Source organism: Stegodyphus dumicola, chromosome 3, assembly GCF_044657685.1.
Source record: "Stegodyphus dumicola isolate Sdum_Otavi_A_Nest chromosome 3, ASM4465768v1".
Lineage (NCBI taxonomy): Eukaryota > Metazoa > Arthropoda > Arachnida > Araneae > Eresidae > Stegodyphus > Stegodyphus dumicola.
Genome location: NC_140770.1, coordinates 127,972,127 through 127,993,211, shown reverse-complemented (window position 1 = coordinate 127,993,211; position 21,085 = coordinate 127,972,127). Strand labels below are relative to the sequence as shown.

At 34.2% G+C, this 21,085-nt stretch overlaps 1 protein-coding gene across 6 annotated transcripts in view; it reads left to right on the top strand.

Annotated features, from left to right (window-relative positions):
- The window catches only part of LOC118182824 (alanine aminotransferase 2-like), a 122,494-nt gene that overhangs the window by 77,454 nt on the left and 23,955 nt on the right, over window positions 1–21,085 (top strand). For 2 of the 6 annotated variants that reach the window (XM_085813295.1, XM_085813291.1), the window contains exons 3-9: window positions 6,908–7,016; window positions 9,327–9,457; window positions 9,545–9,658; window positions 11,205–11,334; window positions 16,911–16,990; window positions 17,148–17,281; window positions 19,404–19,512. In XM_085813295.1, the coding sequence (XP_085669421.1) occupies window positions 6,908–7,016; window positions 9,327–9,457; window positions 9,545–9,658; window positions 11,205–11,334; window positions 16,911–16,990; window positions 17,148–17,281; window positions 19,404–19,512 (807 nt within the window). Of the gene's footprint in view, window positions 1–6,907; window positions 7,017–9,326; window positions 9,458–9,544; window positions 9,659–11,204; window positions 11,335–16,910; window positions 17,002–17,147; window positions 17,282–19,403; window positions 19,513–21,085 lie in introns of all 6 variants that reach the window. The other 4 variants (XM_085813292.1, XM_085813294.1, XM_085813293.1 and 1 more) reach the window with 4 other exon arrangements.

The following is a 21,085-nucleotide window of genomic DNA, read 5'->3' as shown; positions in this document are numbered from 1 at the left end:
TTAATTATATTAATTTCCGCCCAGCCGGGTTTCTAAATAGCATTAAATCCGAATTTCCAAATGAAATAATTGGCATCGATTTATTGGGCCCTTTCCCAAAAAGTCAGTTAAATAAAAGTCGCTATCTCCTTGTTATGGTTGATCATTTTAGTAAGTGGACCGAAATTGTTCCCTTAAAACGAGCCTCCGTGAAATTAGTTACTGATTCTATTTTAAATAAATATATATTAAAATACGGGGCGCCCCTAAAAGTAATATCGGATAATGGTCCTCAATTTGTAAGTAATATATTTGAAGACATGTGCAAAAAACTGGGCATACGTCATTTAAAAATGGTCCCGTATCGGCCGCAATCAAATATAGCGGAACGGGTCAATAGAAATATAGTGAAAATTATCCGTAGTTATGTTAAAAATTTTCATAAAAGCTGGGATAACTATGTCAATGAATTAGCTTTCGCCCTTAGGACCGCAAAACATGATACAACGGGCAAAACTCCTGCTGAGTTATTTTTAGGCAGAAAGATTATAACGCCGTTAGATAAATTATTTTATGTTCAACAAAGAGCCCCAGAATTTAAAATGGGCGATATAGAAAAATTAATTAAAGAAGCAAAAAAGAACACTGAAGTAGCACAGAGAAAACAGAAACTTTATTATGATATGAAACGACGGGGAGTAACTTATAAAGTAGGAGATGAAGTGTTAAAAATTAAGCATTCACTTTCTTCAGCACCAGAAGATAAAACTGCCAAATTTTTTCCACGATTTGAAGGACCATATGTCATAGAAAAAATAACTCAGGCTGTAGTGGTGTTAAAAGCCAGGAATGGTGAAACATGCTCCGCAAACACTGACCAGATAAAACCATTCTATAATCGTAATAAAATGCAAATATTTAAAGATCTTTTGCAGGATCCGGCACGGCAGGCACTGCAGGCACAAGCTCCAGAGGTGGAACAAGGACAATCACAAGAGCAAGCCATTAGGAGGCAGGAGCAATTGAAAAGAAAGTTTCCCCGTTGGAAAATTGAAGGTAACAAGAAAAAGAAGCCGTTCCACCGACCAGAAAAGAGAGAGCACGGCCACCCCCAGAATGAAGAAGGGAGAAGTACGACGAATGCAAAGAGAGCCAGGAGAAATGACGGCAACTATAACCCGGCTCCAAAACGGAAGATCTACCCATCGGACAGGAGTCTACGCAGCAAATGTCGACGAATTGATGAAGGAACACCAGCTGCGGAGGCAAAGAAACAAGGAAAATTTGAACAGCAACGAGATCCAAGCAGGAACGAGAGAGAGTTGTCCCGGTTCCACCAAGACCAGCTGCCATCAAACGGCCGAGACCACAGGCAGAGGCTAAAAAGAAGGTCTTCAATTGTGACCAAACAGGAAGGAAAAGAAAGCTCATGGAGGAAGGAACTGAAGGGCGAACCCGCACAAGAAGGAAGATAAACCAAACCGTAATCTTCGCTACCTTCCAGGACTGGGCAGAAAAAAGGATGTCCGAATATCACAAAGATAAGTAAAACTTTATGTTACTTTGAAACCTTAAGTTAATCTTTCATTTTTACTGCAAGTGGCAGAATTCAAAACGTTTTACCTCATGTGAGGTCTACCTTTATCGCCAAAAAGGCGAGAAATGAGTTGTTACCTATTTTGGTATTATGTTTTTCAATTACTCGCGAGTAAAACTAAAATTAATGTATAAAAGGATGTGTAAATACTTGAATATTGTAAAAGTTATTGTTTAAAATTTTATTTAAAAGATTCTGGCAAGAAAGAAGTTTTAGTCTGAAAGACTTTGGAAATGTAGTATTTCAATGTAGAAGAATTGGCACTTGCTTGGAAAAGAATAGAAGTTAACAATGTACTACTAATGAATGTTTTAAAATGCGTAAAATTAACGGCATGTTAATATGTCCTTATATACAATGTGAACTGTTATTTTAAACGTTAAGAAATACTGTGATATGTTAAAAGTGAAAGTAATGCTAAAAATTTTAACTTATTCGTGTGACTGTAAAAAGAGCAAATTATTGTGAATATGTGTTAAAGGTTGAATGAATGTAGTTAGGCTCTCTGACGCTACACTTCAGAGTTAGCCACTTTCAGAATAGTACCTCAAGGTTTAGAGATGAATATAAGGTGTGTTATGAGGTCTTGTTGTGTTGAATTTTAACACGTTAGTGTTTTGGTTGCAGGCGGTAGTGTTGAACACTTGTACATAAACACGTTCGTGTTTGGTGTTTTCCTTTACAACACATGTCAGAGAGCACGAGGAGATAATTAAATAACGTCATGAATGAAATAAGAATGTTAAGAGAAATATAAGTATTCATGTTACTTGCCATTTAATTGTGTAACATTTCATTAAACTAGTTTTCCTTCCAGATCTCTGGAAGGAACCAGATTTCAACTAAGAACTCCTGTTTAGGTGTAGTACAGATGAAACGTAATTGTCCATGGAGTTGATAATGTAAAAACGACTTTTTTTTTTTAAATTTCTAGTTTCTAGTGAGAAATGTTTGTAAAAGATTGGCCTCGCGTTGGATTCTAGAGCTAAAAGTTTTCAACAAGGTCGTTTTAGACCTCAGTTTCAAACTAATTAACTCTGGCGGGAAGTATGTAAGGATCTTAAGTTTTACTAACGTTTATTTTATTTTAAATCTTTACTATCACTTCTTATTTTCTACTTCCGGCCAGAATTAAAAGCTTTAACTTATTTATGCAAACTTGTCTTGCGAACGCCAAGTACTTAAGTTGTGGCTTTTTGCCAAGCAAGAGAGAGGAAGAGCTATTAGAAGCAGGCCGTTTGCCATAGTAGTTTTACTCGGTTGCTGGTTGCCTTCAAGGCCAGAGGTTTAATCCTCTTGATAATTTTAAACGTATCGTAGTGTTAGCAGTTCTCTGTACTACATACGCCTTTTTGCTAATATACGGCCAATCTTGGAGTAGGCACTTGTTTGATTAATCCAAAGTTTAGTTAGAGTTTAGTTAATATTTTTATATTCTTACGTTCAGACCACAAGTGGTTGGTCTCTGTATTCCGAAGTCCGGAAATCATTGTAAAGAGAGAAAAATAAAGGGTTTCGTATACCCTTCCTGTGTGTATTGTCTACTTCCCAAATTTATTGAACATAGCTTTAGTAAGCTCCCTGTTCCGAGTCAGGACATTTAATGTTCCCAAAGCAAGTAAGGAGGAACACAGAACCTGATACAGTGCCGCCCGAACTAATAGAGTGGATGAAGATTCTCCACCACCAGGATTTGGCGATTGTTTCCCCTAATGCACAGTCGCCCTTTAAAAGGTAAGTATATAAGGTATTTCTCCCGCCTTCTTAGCATGTCTTCGTGTTGTAAAGGTCAGCATGCTCGGCACGTTTTCGAGAGGTCCGTGGTTTGAGTCCTCGCGAGGGCATTGCTTATTTTTTCATCTCTCCTGCTTTCAAAGAATACCTAATGTCTCTACACACATACAGGCAGTATAGACGCCTAAGAGGTACATTCCATTTTTTTCCTGATAATTACGCTGATATATGTATGTTACATGATATACATTCTGAAATATCTAGAAATTAAACGGACTTTGTACGCAGCCTGTAATTGATTATAATACCTGTATCTTAATTTGAAGCAGTATTTATTTATGTTTGATTATTCATTCATTACATCAAACACATTCTAGAAAAGACAGAATAAATTTCAAACACAAAAACTGCTGATATCTATGTAGGATGAGGTTAGGATTAAAATAGAGGAAGGCAGTGACATTTTAAGGGTATTTAATGATGAAAGAATAAACATGATTGTGGTATGTACATAGTGAAAGGAAGTAAGATAAAAAGTTTGAATCGTCGTGAAACGGAATTACATCTTTCGAGCGGCATAGTTCAGCTGCATCCATCACCGTGTTCTAACCTCATCGGAATGCAAGTCTGTCCATTTCCTCACGCAGCTTGAAGAAGTATCTCGTCGCTGTTGCCAGATTTAGGAAAAGGCGGACGAGTTATAGGAGCGAATTACCACACGGCCATTCTGCCTTGCCGGGCGTCCTCGCCTGGGGGTTGATCTTAAAAGAAAGAAAAAAAAAAAAAAAAAAAAGCAGAAAAAGTGAAAAAAAAATCAATGTCCAGGTGGCGAATGTTAGGTTTGTGCACCACCGGTTCGTCTTATCAGCACAGGTTGTCATCATAATGGTTCCTTCATGGCGTATCTTTTGTACTTCATTACAATCATAGGGATGAACTGTCTCATAAGGACCGAATAATTTGGGACGAAGTTTAAGTCCAAGTTTCAGTTCAAGTCGAAGATTCAGTCCAAATGGAAGTTTCAGTTCAAGTCGAAGATTCAGTCCAAATGGAAGTTTCAGTTCAGGCTGGATTGGTATTTGGTGTCCAAGTTTGTATTTGCAGGGAGGTTTGCGACGTTTCTTATACTGTCGTATATGTGCTTGCTGTAAACGGAGGAGGTTCCGTTGAGCTTCAATGCATAATGCAGCTTTTTCATTATCATGCTGTGTCAGCAATGTCATTGTCTTTGAAGTTCGTTTAAATTTTATTCGTTTATACTTCCAGGCTCTCGTCTTGCGTTTCTTTGGGTGTGAAGCGGATAAAGTGTATGAAACAGTAATTTTGATTTTAAGTATTTCAGCATTCTGTTTTGCCTCGCTTCAATTGCATCATTTTCCTGTATATAACTTACGGTAACATTTGGATGTACAGGTAATAAATTCAGAGTTATCTGAGATGCTTTTGGAAAAAGTTCGGCAATTTGAGAAATTGTACTATCCGCTGGAATGTCAGAGACAAGTAGTTTCCTTAGATTATTTTTCTGTTCCTTGGGAATTTCTGCACTTTTAGCAGGTGTTTTAGGTGTTTTCTCGTTTGCTTGATCAGCACATGCTTGTTCAAATTGATTCAGTTTATTTTTCGCAGTTTCTTCAATATTCTGCACGTCTGGATCATTATCGACATCATCATCATCATTAGCTTCATGACTGTCATCATCATCATCTTCATTGACATGATCTTCATCAACAACAGCAATGTCATCTTGATCAACATCATTATCACCATCTTCATTAGCTTCATGAGTGCCATCATCATCATCAGCACCATTAGCGTCATGATTGTCGTCATCATCAATATGATCTTGATCCATGTCGTTGTCTGCGTCATCACCAACTTCATCAACATCATCGTCATGAGCTCCACGATTGGTATCAGCATCATCTTTGTCATAGAGATCATCCAAATCCAAATTGTCATCATCTAAATCCAATTCTAAATTGTCATGTGCATCATCATTATCATTTTCCTTAACTGTTTTCTTCAACTGATGTTCATTTTCTTTTATTCCCTAAAAATCTTCCATAGTAGTGTCAACTTTGTGTGGTTTGTGAGGAGGAATGATATGTTGAACTTCTTCGAGAATTTCCAATTTTGGGATGTGTGAAAGATCAGATGTAAATGTGTGATCATGAGTAACATTAGCAACATTAACAAAAATTTGATCATTATTATTGCTGCATAAATGAATACCGTCTTTATCAAATGTAAATCGAATTTGTTGCAAAAAGTCTGTTCCAATAATGGCATCAAGAGGAATCATATAGTTTTTTACTATATTTTTACTATATGGTTTTTACTACATGGATTTTAGCAGGTAAAATAGTGTTTTCAATTTGAATGTAGTCCTGAAAGAATCCAATACTTTGAACTGTGTCTCGGCCAAGTCCTGAGAATGTAATTCTGGAAGGATGTAATAGTGGAGAACCAATTTTGCGGTATGCTTGCTCATTAATTAGCGTTGCTTGTGAACCAGTGTCATAGAGAGCAGTTAACTGAGTTACTTTAAGCCGAATATCAACATGCATAGGATTTTTAGAAAACTTTTGATCAGAAAGTGCATTTACAGTATTATCAGATATAGAACAACTAGGAGCAGATTCCGTGGTAGAACTACCAGAACGTTTGGGACAATTGGAATGAACGTGACCATAATTTTGGCAGCCATAACAGAATTTGCCATTAGATTTATTAGGACAAGTATTGCTTCTGTGACCTTTTAAACCACAAGAATAACAAACTGGCTGTGTATTTGATGTACGTTTAGCATCAATTTTAGCATTGGGAAAGGAATTTGTAAATTTCTTAGGAGTACTTTGCTTCAAATGTTTTGAATTGTTAAAAAGTTTTTCATAAATCTTCAGTTTTTCTTTAAATTCAGGGATGGATTTACAACCGTATAAAATTATTTTGTTGTTTGATGAATCAGGAATACCGTTGATGACATAGTCAATCAAAGAAGAATCATCCAGAGAACCTTTGTGTGCGAGGTCTCTCATTGCTAAAAAATATTTTTGTAAGGTTTCAAATGGTTTCATGTGACGAGATTCCATTATTTTATGTAATTGAAGGCTATTAATTTTTTCCAAAAATTCATATAATAAATGGTGTTTTAATTGATCCCAATTAGTAATTCCACGAATTGATCTTATTAATGTTAAAGCTGGACCTGTAAGACATTTTTTAACAAAAATTACTTGGTGTACAGGATTATTTAATGATGAAAGAATAAACATAATTGTGGTATGTACATAGTGAAAGGAAGTAAGATAAAAAGGTTGAATCCTCGTGAAACGGAATTACATCTTTCGAGCGGCATAGTTCAGCTGCATCCATCACCGTGTTCTAACCTCATCGGAATGCAAATCTGTCCATTTCCTCACGCAGCGTGAAGAAGTATCTCGCCGCTGTCGCTGTTGCCAGATTTAGGAAAAGGCGGACGAGTTATAGGAGCGAATTACCACATCTATATATCTGGATGGTTCTGAGATTCTAAGTTACATTGTTTATTCTTGAATCAGATATTATTTGATCAGAAATCATTGTTATTTATTGCAGGTCATGGCAGTTTGCGCATATCCTCCTCTTTTGAACGATAGCTTTATTCCCAGTGATGTGAAGGCACGAGCTAACAGTATCTTAGACGAATGCGGAGGCAGAAGTGCAGGTAAGATACGAAAATATACAAAAAAGCTGAATATTCAAATTTGTTCTCAAACACAATTTTATTTTTCTTATTATCATGTGTAATAAAAAGTATTTTCAAAAATACGAGACATAGCTTTTTCAGTATAGAAAAATATTTTAATGGTCTTTAGATTTTAGGTTCAAAGCGTTTGGTAATATTTTTAATATATGAGATACCGCTGCAGTTATATGGTCTGTTATCAGTAAATATTTTATTGCAACTGATTTCATTTATGGCTTTAAAAGTTTATAATTCATTTCAGAAGTTCAAGACAAGTTGAAATCATGATGTCAAACATTCAGTTGTGTAGTTCTCTGGCTGTTAACTGGAACTATACTTCCCGACTCTTATATATCAACCCTTTGCACTACACTAGAGGCCTTCGGCGAAGCAGCAACTCGAGGCGATTTTCGAATATTTATTGAATTTCTTACTGCTACTTTAAAATGATTTCACAGAAATCTAACGGTTTTTATATGTCTGAAGGTACTTGCTGTCTTCAGGCTCTTTCGCCGGATATAAACGGTATTCTCTGCGGTATTTTTTCGGATTCTGAGCACATTATCCATTGTGATATTGGATTATTTTCTGTAACTTCTGTAGAATCCCTGTTGCTTTCACATTCACTATCTATTACCTTGATATTTCGCCTTCTTACAACTCTTACCTCTCAACTTCATCACTTCTTTCATCCTCTACAAATGTTAGTCTACGCACAGACGTAATTTCGCTCCTCTACAATGAAAAATCAAACTCATCTTCTCTTGAGCTGATTATTTCACCTTATTTCGTGCTTATTGGGGTCCGTAACTTTGAAAATAATATTCCTATTGCCACGACTCTCAAGTTCGAGCTAACATCGAAGACACATATATGATAATAAATCTAGAATATGTATTTAAGATTTAAGACCAGCAGTTGTTTTATATGCACATATTGTTGAGTATGAACCAAACTAGTCTCATGAAGTGATAACTGAACCATAGTTAACGCATCAAATCAAGTGGTTAGTGAGAGTCACCACATGAGTTGATGGACAAGTCGAATCCATCGACTCAAGTGATTGAGTTGATGGACCAAGTTGACCACTCGAGTTAATGGACAAGTGGTGATCGAGAGTCACTTCTCGATTGTAAAGGGTTGATCACAATTTCGAGCAATTTCTCCTTCGTGGAAATTCACTGTACGAGGAAGCATAAAAAAGAAAGTTAAATATTTTTTGCACAAAACATGTAGAAATTGGATTGGATGCACATTTATACATTTTTAAACAGCTCATTTTACGGTTCGTGAAGATGTATTACTGATCCAATAACGTCGGGATTCCACGACAAATATTCTTCAACGACTGACTGTCTCATCATTGAAGCATCTTATCTTTCATTTGATTACTTGTAGGAAATGAAATGAAACGGATGCTAGCTTCTTGCTAGTTGTTATCTCATTGAAATAAAACTGATGAAGAATTCAAGCTACTCAATGGAACATTTTGCTAAATGTCTGTTGGTTTCTCATATCAAGTATATCAAAATTGATTAATTCCTACATCTTCCTGTTCGTGTATGCTTAAAACAAGCCGAATATTAGAATTACTTTTTTTTTTGACATTGTATTTCCTATGAGGACGACAAATCTGCATGCACTGAAACCTCAAGCTACATGGATAACGTTTTTGTAATATCCGGGGCCTGCCTTATTGTATCTGGTGACTTTCAAGAAACCTTAAACATTCGGCGCCATATGCGATCGCCTTATATCCCCTTTTAAAGTCGCTACTAGCAGTATTTATGTAATATATTATTTTAAATTCATTAACATATTAAAGTTGCTTTTTGATGATTCCTCATATTTCAAAATATTTACATTCTATTGAACTTAAACTGCATTTTCATAAATGATAACTATGTATGAAAGTAATTTCGCTAAATAATATTCGTTTCGCTTTAAAACATGGAGGAAAATGCAAAACCTGATGTGTGTAAGCTATTTTTGTTGAATATCCTACCTGTTATCGTTATAGTTCAGTTAACTTCAAATTATAATGGTCATTTTAAAATCGAGATAGTGAGGAGTTTAAGCTCAAAAGACGCAGTATGTTCATAATTCCAAAGATTTTATGTTGCTTCTACGAATGATTTTGACATTTAGTGAAGAAATGTTTTAATTCTGATAATTAATATTTAAAAATTTTCTGATTTATTACTTATCGTAATTAGTGTTTTATAATATTATATGTATAACAAGATATATAAAAATAACATAACGTAATTAACTTTTATATATTTAAAGGAGCATACACGTACAGTGAAGGCATAGACCTTATTCGGGAACACATTGCCCAATACCTGCAAAGAAGAGATGGAGTCCAAGCTTCAGCCGAAAATGTCATATTGACTGCTGGGGCCAGTGAAGCATTGAGGGTAAAGGATACAAACTCATTATAACTTTATTTCATCGCTTATAATTTACGATTTTATTAAGCTATTTTGAATATTTTGAATTTTCAGTCGATTTTGAACGTTCTGAATTCTCCTAATGATGGCAACAGAATTGGTGTGATGGTACCAGTCCCAAGAGATCCCTCTTTCACTTCACTTCTGAATGAATTTGGTATGGTTGAGGTAAAGAAGTACATAGATAAAATCAAATTAAAATTTGAACAGAATTTAAAGAATGATTTAATTTTTCGAAAATACAGATCAACCTCAATTAAAGCATATTTCAAGTTAGCGGACACTCCCCTGTTAACATACAGTTCGCCAAACTGTCAAATAAGAAGCTAATACATCCGCATTTAGTTTCGGACATCCCTTGATGATATATAAAACCCAGGTAGTGTCAGCTAATGAGAAGTTTGATTGTATCAGTCACTCGGATTAAAGAAATCACAACTAATGGAAATACTATGTAATAGTGTAGTAATTTTTTGTAAATATATAAATACTTCGCTATTTTTTGTAAATGTATAAACACTTTAGTTCTTTAAATTATTTTTATATTTTCAAGTATCCATTTAATATAAAATTTTGTAAAGTGATATAAGATTACAGGATTGAGTAACAGTTCTATATATGTCTGAATAAGATTTTATGACGAATTTATAATCTAACCTGAAGTAACATGTTTCATTATATTATACAATTATATATATATTGTTACAAAATGTCCAGGCGCGGTGAGATAGCTTCCCCGCAAAACAGGCTTATATATATAAAATGGAAAGATAAGGCAAAGTTGCCACATTTGGCGAGAAATCGCTCATTTGGCGACAAAATTGGCGATATACCATGGACAGACGGAGAACCTTCTGGAACGAATTCTTACCGGTTTAGCCCAGCATGTTCTCGAACACCAGCCAAAAGCTATATAAACCCTGCTGGTTCGCAGTCAGTTAGTGTGTGTGCCTCGTCTAGCGAGCTGATATATAGTCAGTCAGCGAGTGTCTCGAAGTCTAGCGCCGAGTTGGTCGTCCAGTGCATCGAAAGAGTGTGCCTTCGAGTATCGCGGTTAGTGCATCGCCGAGAGAGCGTGTTGAGCTCCGGGAACGACTGAACCGAAGAGTCGGGAGCCGTGCCCTGTATGTCGTCGAGTGCATCGCGAGTTGTAGCGTGGAGAGGATCTAGAGTACGTGGAGTTCCGAGAACGACCGAGCAGAGTCGGGAGCTGTACTCTGGCGCTTGCAGTGAAGCTGTCCCCCGTTTTAGCCTGATAACCTGAAGGCTGTATCGCTGATTGTTCCAGCGAGTGTATATAGTAGATCTTCGACGACTGTAAAACGTGACTTTGGAGCTGTCCTGATTAATATTGGCTAAATAAAGTGTGTTTCGATACTTCATCAAGTGTCGTCGTTATTCACTCCAAATCTACGAACCCCATACGAACGTGAAGGAAGAAAATAACGTAACAATATATATAAAGTTGTCAATAAAAATAAGAATGAAATCTCATCAATGACTCATAGAATAATGGCTGAACGTTCAACTAATAGGACAAATTTTAGTTTATAAAAGTTTAATATTCAACTTCTTTAATTTAAAAATGTGATCGTTCTCAAGTATTGCAATGTCTCTAGACGTCTTTCGTATTAGCATTACATTCAACTGATTAGCATTCCATTTCTGAAACGTTAAAGATTCTCTTCAAATAAAGTACACTTAATTATTTCAGATTGATTACTTTTTGGAAGAAGATCAAGAATGGTCCATTAGTTTAAATGAACTCTCGTCTGCGCTGGAAGCAGCCAGTCGTTACTGTATTCCCAGAGCAATTTTAGTCATTAATCCTGGCAATCCTACAGGTACGAGATATTCATTAACTTTTGTTAGATACGATGCAGTAAATTAAAAAATATAATTCGCTCAAAAAGCTATGACTTAGTGCCTTAATTAAAAAAAAAAACTTTTAAAATGTTTAAAAGTTTTAAACGATATCTAAAAACTTCCTGTAGAGGTTCAGTACAACTCCAATCATCGGGAGTTCCAGTTATCTGGATCGCATGTTCTTTTTTTGGGGGGGGGGAAAGTCAAATAAAGTTGTTAATTTCTATATCTTCAAGGCATTATAGAAGACATTCTGAGAACATTAAAAAAAAAACATAATATAGAAAAACTTCAGTCACATTTTTAGCTTCAGTTCTCATAAATTTAATGACAGATTATCAACCTCCGCGCCCCATTCTATGAATTCTATCAGACGTTTCCCACTTTACAAACTTTCATAGATACGAACAAAATTGTCTTGAAAGAGGGAAATTTGTTCGGATTCGAATAATAATAATAATAATAACAATAATAATAAATAAATTATGAGAGGTTTGCTTAAGTAAAGTCTGGTGTGCAAGATACAATACAGTGCTGTAATCGTATTTACCAGGAAAAGGAAACCTATTCAGAAAAGTTTACACCTTTACTTTCTTAACTCTTCAGCAAATGATGCTGCTGGCACAATTAACGTGCCAACTTCTTCCACCTCTCATACAGTCTCCTCATCACAAATGTCCCCTTTACTTGTCAATGAGTCTTCAGTGTCAGACGTTGACTCAAACTTACCCACTTAAGATCTACCAGACTCATCCTCACCTTATCCATTCATGCCTGGAAGACGAGTATCCAAGGTACATAATGTATAGTAAAGTAATTCTTTATTTATTTTTAATTTTTTATTTGTAATACACTGTGTAGAGACATTAGGTATTTTTTGGAAGCAGGCAAGATGAAAAATATGCAACACCTTCGCCGGGTATATTTTTGGAAGCAGGAGAATTGAAAAATTAGCAACGCCCTCACCGGGAATCGAACCATGGACCTCTGGAATACGTGCCCAGCGTGTGCAGACCACCACACTACGAAGGCATACCAAGAAGGCATAATAATCACGTTAAAATTCAAAAAGACCATAATAAGAAAAGCATTTTCACATGCGAATTACTTTTAGGAAGTTCACTAGAAAATTATATAAAAGTAAAGACAATTTTCATCTCAGGTAGTGAAAGATGATCGAATTCGATAATTTGTTCTTCATCCATATCTAAATCTGTCCTTTTAGTGTGAAAGGATAAGGATTAATATCAGCAATTTCAGGAATATCAAAAACACCTTTAAAATCCTTTGTTGAATTGGAAAGCAGCCATTATGCTCCCCAATTGAAGGTTTGTTCTTCAACAATGATGTCTTTTGGAATGAGCTTCCAGGGAATAATTTTGGAGCTCTTGTTTACGTTCTGAGTTCTCTATGTAAGCTTTTAATAAATTTTAATTATACAGTTTTCTTTGTACTTGTCTTCGATAGCTGGATTGGTGATAAAAAATACAGCATTGGTGTTGTGTTCGGCTTAAGAACACGCGATTTTCGCTAAATGTTATAAACATCCACGAAAACGAAATTAACTACGCTAAACAATAAATCGGTTGTTCATTTAATATCTGTACAACACAAGTTATTTAATATACACATATAGAAGGAATTCAGTATAAATTTGTATTTATGATGGAATTTAAAATAGCAACATCATTCAATAGAACTTATTTGATAGTATAATACATTCATTATCGAGTTAGTATAATCATGTATGCTGTTTTGTTTGAATATTCACGTACGTTGTTATTCGTATAAACATGCTGTAAAATTCTGTTTATTATTTTATTTAATATAATTTGATTAGAAATTTATTTAAAAAAAACAACGTATATGAATAACATACTGGAAATTAATTTTTAACAGAATTATTTTCGTTGTTTGGACTTATTTTGTATTTATGTTATAACTGCTGCAACTTGTTGAAAGTTTCTAAGGCTATAAAAGCACTAACTGTAGACCGGCTGCTTTATATTTGAACAGCGACAGGACACTGCTGAAATTCTTGTAATCTGCATATTTTGCAGATTATTGACATTTGGTGCAAAATTTCAGTTCTGTTGTAATTTTGTAGCTTATTTATTCATAAAGACATTAATTAATTTTCCACCACTTCTTTCCAGGCATAGCGTGACTGCACTCCTAAATGTGTCCAATATATTCGTATTTGATTACATCTAATTTTAAATTATTATTATTATTATCTCAAAACTTTAAAAAAAATACAGTTAAAATTTTTTTCTTTTAAAATTAGTTTCTGATTGACTTCCTTTAAAGGCCACATTCTAGGATTTAAACTCTCGCTTTCAGTTTTCCCGACCTCATAAAAATCTTGAAAAATTCACAAATTTTTTTTTTTTCTTAAAGAAGAAGGATCTGTGTTTGACCGCTCTCCAAATCGAAACAGTTCTGTTTAAAATGTACGACAAATTAAAGTCTATTTTGCCTAAAAAAATTTGACTTTTTCATCAGAATTGATCATTTCTTGAAATGATACTGACTTTGAATGAAATTAATATGTATACAGACATCTTAATTCTTTAGCTCAATTAAAGAATATGTAAAGACAATACAGTAAAGTAAATATTTTTATAGAAGCTAATATGTTGTTTGAGATGAATATGTATGGTATGCAAGCTTCGTTTTTTTACTGAATTATTATATTTTGCTACAATAAGCGTTGGTTTTCTAAAAATAAATCCCGTATTTATAATATCATGTATATTTTCTCTCGATATGAGAATTTTTGATTTTTTAAACTGCATCGATTGAATTATAAGAAGTTATAAAATGCTGCTAAAATGTATCCCTCAGTCCTTACAATTTTTAGTTTCAAAAGATTTTTGAGTAGAAAGACAATCTGTTTAAATTTAGGCAAAAAAGCAAATTTAAATTGGGTGTAAATTTTGAATAAAACTATAACGATTTCGAAAGCGATCTAACATAAGTTCTTCTTCAACAGGTACAGGGAAAAGTGAACGGAACACTAGGATTTCACCGTAAGGTTGTACAGGCATAGTTCCACCACATTAACTACTCTACTCCACAATTCTTAGGTGACCACAGGCCGAAGCCTTACCCCAAGTTATTAAAACTATGTACAAACTTAGCATGTAAATAGAATTTCAAAATTAAGGAGATGCTTGTAGTGAAGTAACGATAAGCATTTCAGAATGTGGAGAAAAAGTTCAATGAACATCCCGAGAGGCGATCCGAGGGTCTTTCACAACTTTTTTCTTACCACCAACTGCTAGAGAGAACTTTCTGCTCGCTGTGTATTTTGAGTGCGTCCTCGCCACGCAGACACTGTATGCTTGTGTATACGGAATATATGCTTGCATACGCATATACGCATAAGCATATACGGATATATGCTTGTGAATACAGAAACTGTGGAAACTTTAACTGTGGAACTTTTGTTCAGTTTCAAAATAGATACCTTCTCCGAGATTCGAACACAGGCTCTTCGATACGGCTGTCCGCGCGACTGACCACTATACCGGATGAGCGGCTTCTTCTTCAAAAGAAAAAAAAAATATTTACTTATAAATTTTTTTTTTCAAACCCGTGAGAAGTAATAGCCGTAATTATATGAGATTTATTGAGCGAACCAAAGCGAAAACGAGCATGACGTTATATTTAGATATTATTCTTAACAGGTGGTGTTGTGCTCGTTTTTAGTATGCTCCACAGATTGAATTAGCAAAACAACAACCTTGTGTTTGGCGTAGAGTTTAGTAAAGACTTTTACGATTGCAAGGGCAAACAGGTACATGTCCTTCTGCATCAGGAGCAAAGAAATCAGGAACGAAGGAAAAGCCACGGTTGTATGTATACCTAACAGGAGTAAAGCGAAGGAGAAGGTAGTGCCATCTATAGGAAGAAAAAATAAAGAAAATTAAAAATATATGTTAATTGAATGTTAAAAGAGTTACAAAAGACTGGATTGGAATTAAAGCCACTATATAAATAAGAGAAATATTTAAAATAAAGCTTCAAGAAATCCAACTCTCCAATTGAAGAAACTTTGTGGGTAATTTATTGCCGACTCAAAGTCAGAATTACCATTACATTTCCAACTATGATTAGCTATCGAAGCTATTGTTAATTTCGAATTTTCGAACATAAAATTCGTGTTCCTTCATACTGAACTTCAAAGCTCCTTTAGTTTGGCCAATATGTCTCAAACCACGCTCACGAGATATGCTATAAGTTCCCAAACAATTAAAGTCCGAAATGGAACCTTATCATGAATTTTGTTAATAGGCGAAAACATGACATAAAAATTGATCTCCAGGAGCATCTGTGCAATTTTGTAACGTACACAGGTAGGAAATGAAGGCACGAAAAAATTATTAATGTTATTTCTAATAGCGGAATGTCTTCTTTGATGGTAAGCTGAAAATTTTTTAAAGGCCTTTATCAATAATCACGGGATAAATATCCTCGATCAATGGCAACTTTTCTCAAATAATTGAGTTAATCATCAAGTAAATATTTTGAGGAATAAACTCTGAGAGCCCGAAATACATAATAGTAAAATAAAACCATTCTTTTCCTTAGCTGGTTGACATAGCATGGGAAGGTAAACAAACAGAAAAGCTTTACGGTAAACAGTAGTGCCAAATCAGATTCATTGTGGATTATAAGAATATCAAGGAAGGGGAAGAGTATTATGTCAGATTCAGTTTCAAAAATGAACTAGTGGCTTAATCAATTGAATTTATAATAGATAAAATCTGGAATGAATCTACTTTTTTACCATCAAAAAGTGTGAAAGTGGTCTGCGTAGCCAACCCAGAGATAAAAAGACAGTTTCTCAAACAATTTGACATCAAAATGATGTATACTGGTGTGCAAAAATTAAGGACGAGACGGCTTTTTTCCAACATAACGTTGTTCAAAGCTTTCCAAATCAACACAACAATAACATAAATGCCCAAGACGTAAAAACATTGGTAATGCAAGCGAAAGTTCCCGAGAAAGAAATTAAGAGGATAAAAAGGAACTTTATTAAAAAAGTAGCATAGAGCAAAATGCGACAGAAGGCCGAAACATTCAAATGGCAGGTGTCCAGCAAAAAGCATCAAGCCTTTAGTAGGGGATATGATCTCCCGTGACTGCTGTGCAGGTTCCACATCCACTGTCCATGCTGAGTATGAGTTGCCAATGAGTTGTTTAGTCATTGCTGCCCATTTCTTTTGTAGCGCCAATTTACTGTCAATAAATGACGTGCTGTCACGCGTCTCCCTAGAAAGTCCTGCTTTGATATTTTTCGTCTGTCTTTACACATGTATTTCTCGTCTGTCTCCTCACATTGATTTCCATTGAAATATGAACGCTCTTACTTATGCACACTTTTTTTTCTTCTGAAGGAAAGGAAACTATTTTTTATTTATCTCGAAATAAATATAGATTTGTTCGAAATCTAGGGTAATTCAAAATTTCTTTTTTGACTAATTTAAAATTTTACATTGGTGTGCTTCTCTTCCAACTTTTAAAGTCTACGAACTGCTTATAGGTTCCGTACTGAATTCTAACACCATGGAAGAAATCATTCAGTTTGCTGTTCGTCAGAAATTAGTCTTACTGGCTGATGAGGTGAGCAACAAGTACGTAAGAGTGTCTTTTATACTTTTTTCATATTATATTTATACTGATAATTGGTGAGTGATATGAATAACAAGAAAAGTAATATATGGTCTTGGAAATAAAGATTTAAAAAAGGTCTTATTTGGTGCTTCTTTTAATTTTTTAGAGTTACCAGTTTAATGCATTTGGACAAGGTTGTTTCTTCCAGTCATTCAAGAAAACAATGATGCTAATGAGTGAACCTTTCAAACATTTAGAACTTGTTAGTATCATGTCTGGTTCAACTGGTATCCTTGGAGAGTAAGATCTCATTTAATTTCCGATCTTAATAATTTAATTGGCATGTAAAAGTTATGGGATACCTTTCTAATACTATGTGGGATTTCCTCGCTTTAGCTTGATGTGGCATGGATGGCTCTAATCGGCGGAATTCCACAGGAAAGATACTCTTGAAGGTCCTAACTTTAAATTCGAAATTTAGGACTACGAAATAAAAAAAATATATAAAAATCAAGAAATCTGGAGATTTAAGCATTGAAAACTTACATGTTTCATTTCTGCCACACAACATAGCAAGCCTTATTCAATCAGTAGACGAAGGAATAATCTCGAATATAAAAATGAATTGCAGATTTTTGTGTATGCTTCGATGTGTGTACTTAAGGAAATGTTCATGATTTCAGAAATAATTTACCTTGTCTCTTGCTTGGAAAGATGTAAAGAACATTATTTTACTTCGCTATTGACGTAAATTGTGGGCTGTAGTCATGTTCGTAGGTGACGAGTCAAGTGACGAAGATTCTCTTGGTTTTACAATATATTAGACCCCCCTCCATGCCAACATCTTGTATTTGGTTACATATTCGAAGAAGATTTGTATTAGTGATGAGAAGAAGCAGGGTTGGGTGGCGGCAGACATTTTTGTTTCATTCGCACTATCTTAAAATGACATCGAATTATTAGGAGATGCACTGCGAAAGAGGTAATTTTAAAGTGTTGCTTGATTTTTTGTAATATAAAATCATGTCTATGTGTTTAAATTTTAAATAATTTATATGACTTTCGATGTTATTTATTTAATTTTGGCTGATACGTAAAAAAACACGATCAAAGGTTCCGAATCGGCAATATCTATAGATGGTATCAAAAAACATGAACAAATATGTTATAAATATATATATGTTACCGACAAAGTATGAAACGCCGGCATTCTACAGAATGCCTAGGCATTCTATACAGTGCCGGGCAATTTTAGGCAAAGTATGAAATAAGAGAATTATTACATACTTTACCTAGGCATTGCATATAATAAGCATTCTACAGAATGACAAATGCTCTTTACGCAAAGTATGAAAAAAAAGGTTATGATAAGGCTGTTATTTAAAAGACGTTCATTCGTCTAAAATACAAATGTTACTTTGATAAATTAATGAAGGAGTGCCATGAAAAAACTGTTCTTCGAAATATGTAAAAAAAAGATGCTGAGGTGATCTTGATACAGAGTAATAAATTTGTATTTTCTATCTGGCTGAGACTTTGAATCGGTAAGATCTACCTGACAACCGAAGTCAGAAATAATCATGAGTTTCACATCAGTGCCCTTTTTAGTACCTTTTTGGTTTTTTTCTGACAGGGCTCACAAAGGTGATTGTTACAGTTCAATATCATTACGTGTAATGTTTTTGTAATTGGTTGAAAGTTCTTTAGACATTCTGTCACGTCGTTCCTGTGCAGTACTTAAATGTGTTTTCATGAAATAACGAAAATTACTCAGCGTCCGTGACGTAATACTGTATAGTATAATAACGCTTTCTTTAAGAGGGTAAATGAATGTACTTTTGTTTTCTACAAACATCTATCTCATCCTAGCGATTTAGCGGCCAGTAGTCCTGTGGTTCCTTCTTTAGCAGTCATTTTGGCTTTTTTACGTCATTATCTTCTAATAAGTAGTTTCGGTTCTTCGAAACGAATCAAAATGTATTTCATACTTTGCCCGGTTTGTCATTTGGCATTCTACAGAATGCCTAGGAAATGTGCAAAATAGGAATCGTTTCATACATTCCCAGCTAGTTTTAGGCATTCTAGAGGATGCCGGATTTCATATGTTGCCGGTAACATATACATTCAAATGTCCTGAATCAGCAAGGTCTCGTTGCTGCGGGTTAAAAAGAAATTCTACTGTATAACTGCTTGAAATTAAAGGAGAAAATTACGTGGAAGTTGACAAATATAAAAATTCTCTAAATTTTATATCACAATGTACATTGTTTCTATTTTAAATTCACGAAAATAAATAAATAAAAAAAAACAGATTAGTTGCATGATACTATTATGAGAATTAAATTTTCTGCAGTAAAATATTTGTAAAGAACTAACGAATTTTTTCTTTTTTAAAATTCATTCTTATTCTTTTTCTGCATAGATGCGGATTACGTTGCGGTTGTTGCGAACTGATGAATATCCGTGAAGATGTTATTAGCGTTTACAAGAAGTCTATATGCGTGAAAATGTGCCCATCTGTTATGGGTCAGGTAAATTTTCAAGAGGCGATTTCGTTAGCATAAAATATCGGGAGTGTCATTCAAAAATATCTGTTTTAAATGCTTATTGCATGAAAATAAATATTGCATGAAAATTATATATAATTTATAAAATTTCAAACGATATGTGGTTTCCGTAGAGCAGAATTTCAAACAAATAGAATATTCATTAGGCTTTTTAAAAACAAAAATGTTAGATACCTGTACATTCAGAATTCGAAGAGATGTGATTTGTCAACACTTTTAAACTGCCAGCTAAAAATTTAATATTACAAATATAGTATCCAAGAAGAAATTTTTAATTTCTAAAAACGTCAGTTTTTGTTTTAAAGTTGCATAAATCTTTTCTTAAATTTTTTAAATTTAAATCACAATCAGCGAGACAAAACAATGTTAGCCATGGTAAATTACTCAAATAGCGCGGTGAATTTTTATTCTAATATTAGAAACGTTCTGGTCTTTCAACTTATTTCAAGTGTTCTATACATTTTATGAACTCGAATTTTTTACTTTAAGTAAGATAACATTTAATGTTTAATCTTTATTTTCATCGAGTGGTTCAAATTTGGTATCTAAACTTTTATATGATTTTCTGTGCCATAGTTTAAGAATTTAATAACTAGAAATGTCCATCTGTGATTAATGCTGAATAAAGAATTACAGCTATGTTGATGATACTAAAATTTCTAATTCACTACGACTAAATAGAAGCACTTGATTTTCAATTGCTCGCAATAATGGAAAGTGCGTAATATCTGTATCAGTTTAAAATTCTCTCAATAGCAATTTTTCCTCATTAGGAATTTGAAGAGCTTTAATGAATAACAAAAAGACACAGTTAGAAAGCAAACTCATTGAGTAGCTTAATAGATGAAGTAAAAGTGAATACTGGTAGTTTGACCAAAGTTCAAATACTAGCAGAAGGGCGGCTGCATGGGCATCTTCGTATTTTCCCCACGTGTAATATGAATACGCGCCTTTACTAAAAAAGCTCGTGATGAATACATTCCTTCTGCAGGAATGCCCTCGAGTGCTTTGCCCTAACCAACTAAACAAAGTTATAAACTATGTAATTATTTTTGATAATTTATATGACAGCATCCGCATGCCCTGAGAAATATTTTTGTGTAATCCTCTTCGTTTCATATCATTTCCCTCTCTGCTGTTTAAGTTTCCCCTTGGAATTTTTTTAAGGATATCGGAACAATGTTAACTTTCAGCTAAGTTGAAGATTTATAACTGATTTTTACAGCGAAGGGCTAATGATTTTGTACAGACTATATAGCTTATATTAAAAATGGCAAATAAAACTGAATATTAATTTTAATGGCAAATAAAATTTGAATATTAATTTAAAATGCTAACTCGTTGCAGCCACACAAACGCACAAAAAATAAAAATACTTTTCCTTGTATAAACAATGGGAATGAAATTCGTTTATTTTAAATATTATCGAGTTACATTCGAGGGCAATCTTATTAAAGGAAGGGCAATATCAAGAGCAATCTTAGTAAAGTATTTCTTAGCAATCTGAGCGGCACCGCTTTTCGATCTGCAAATAAAT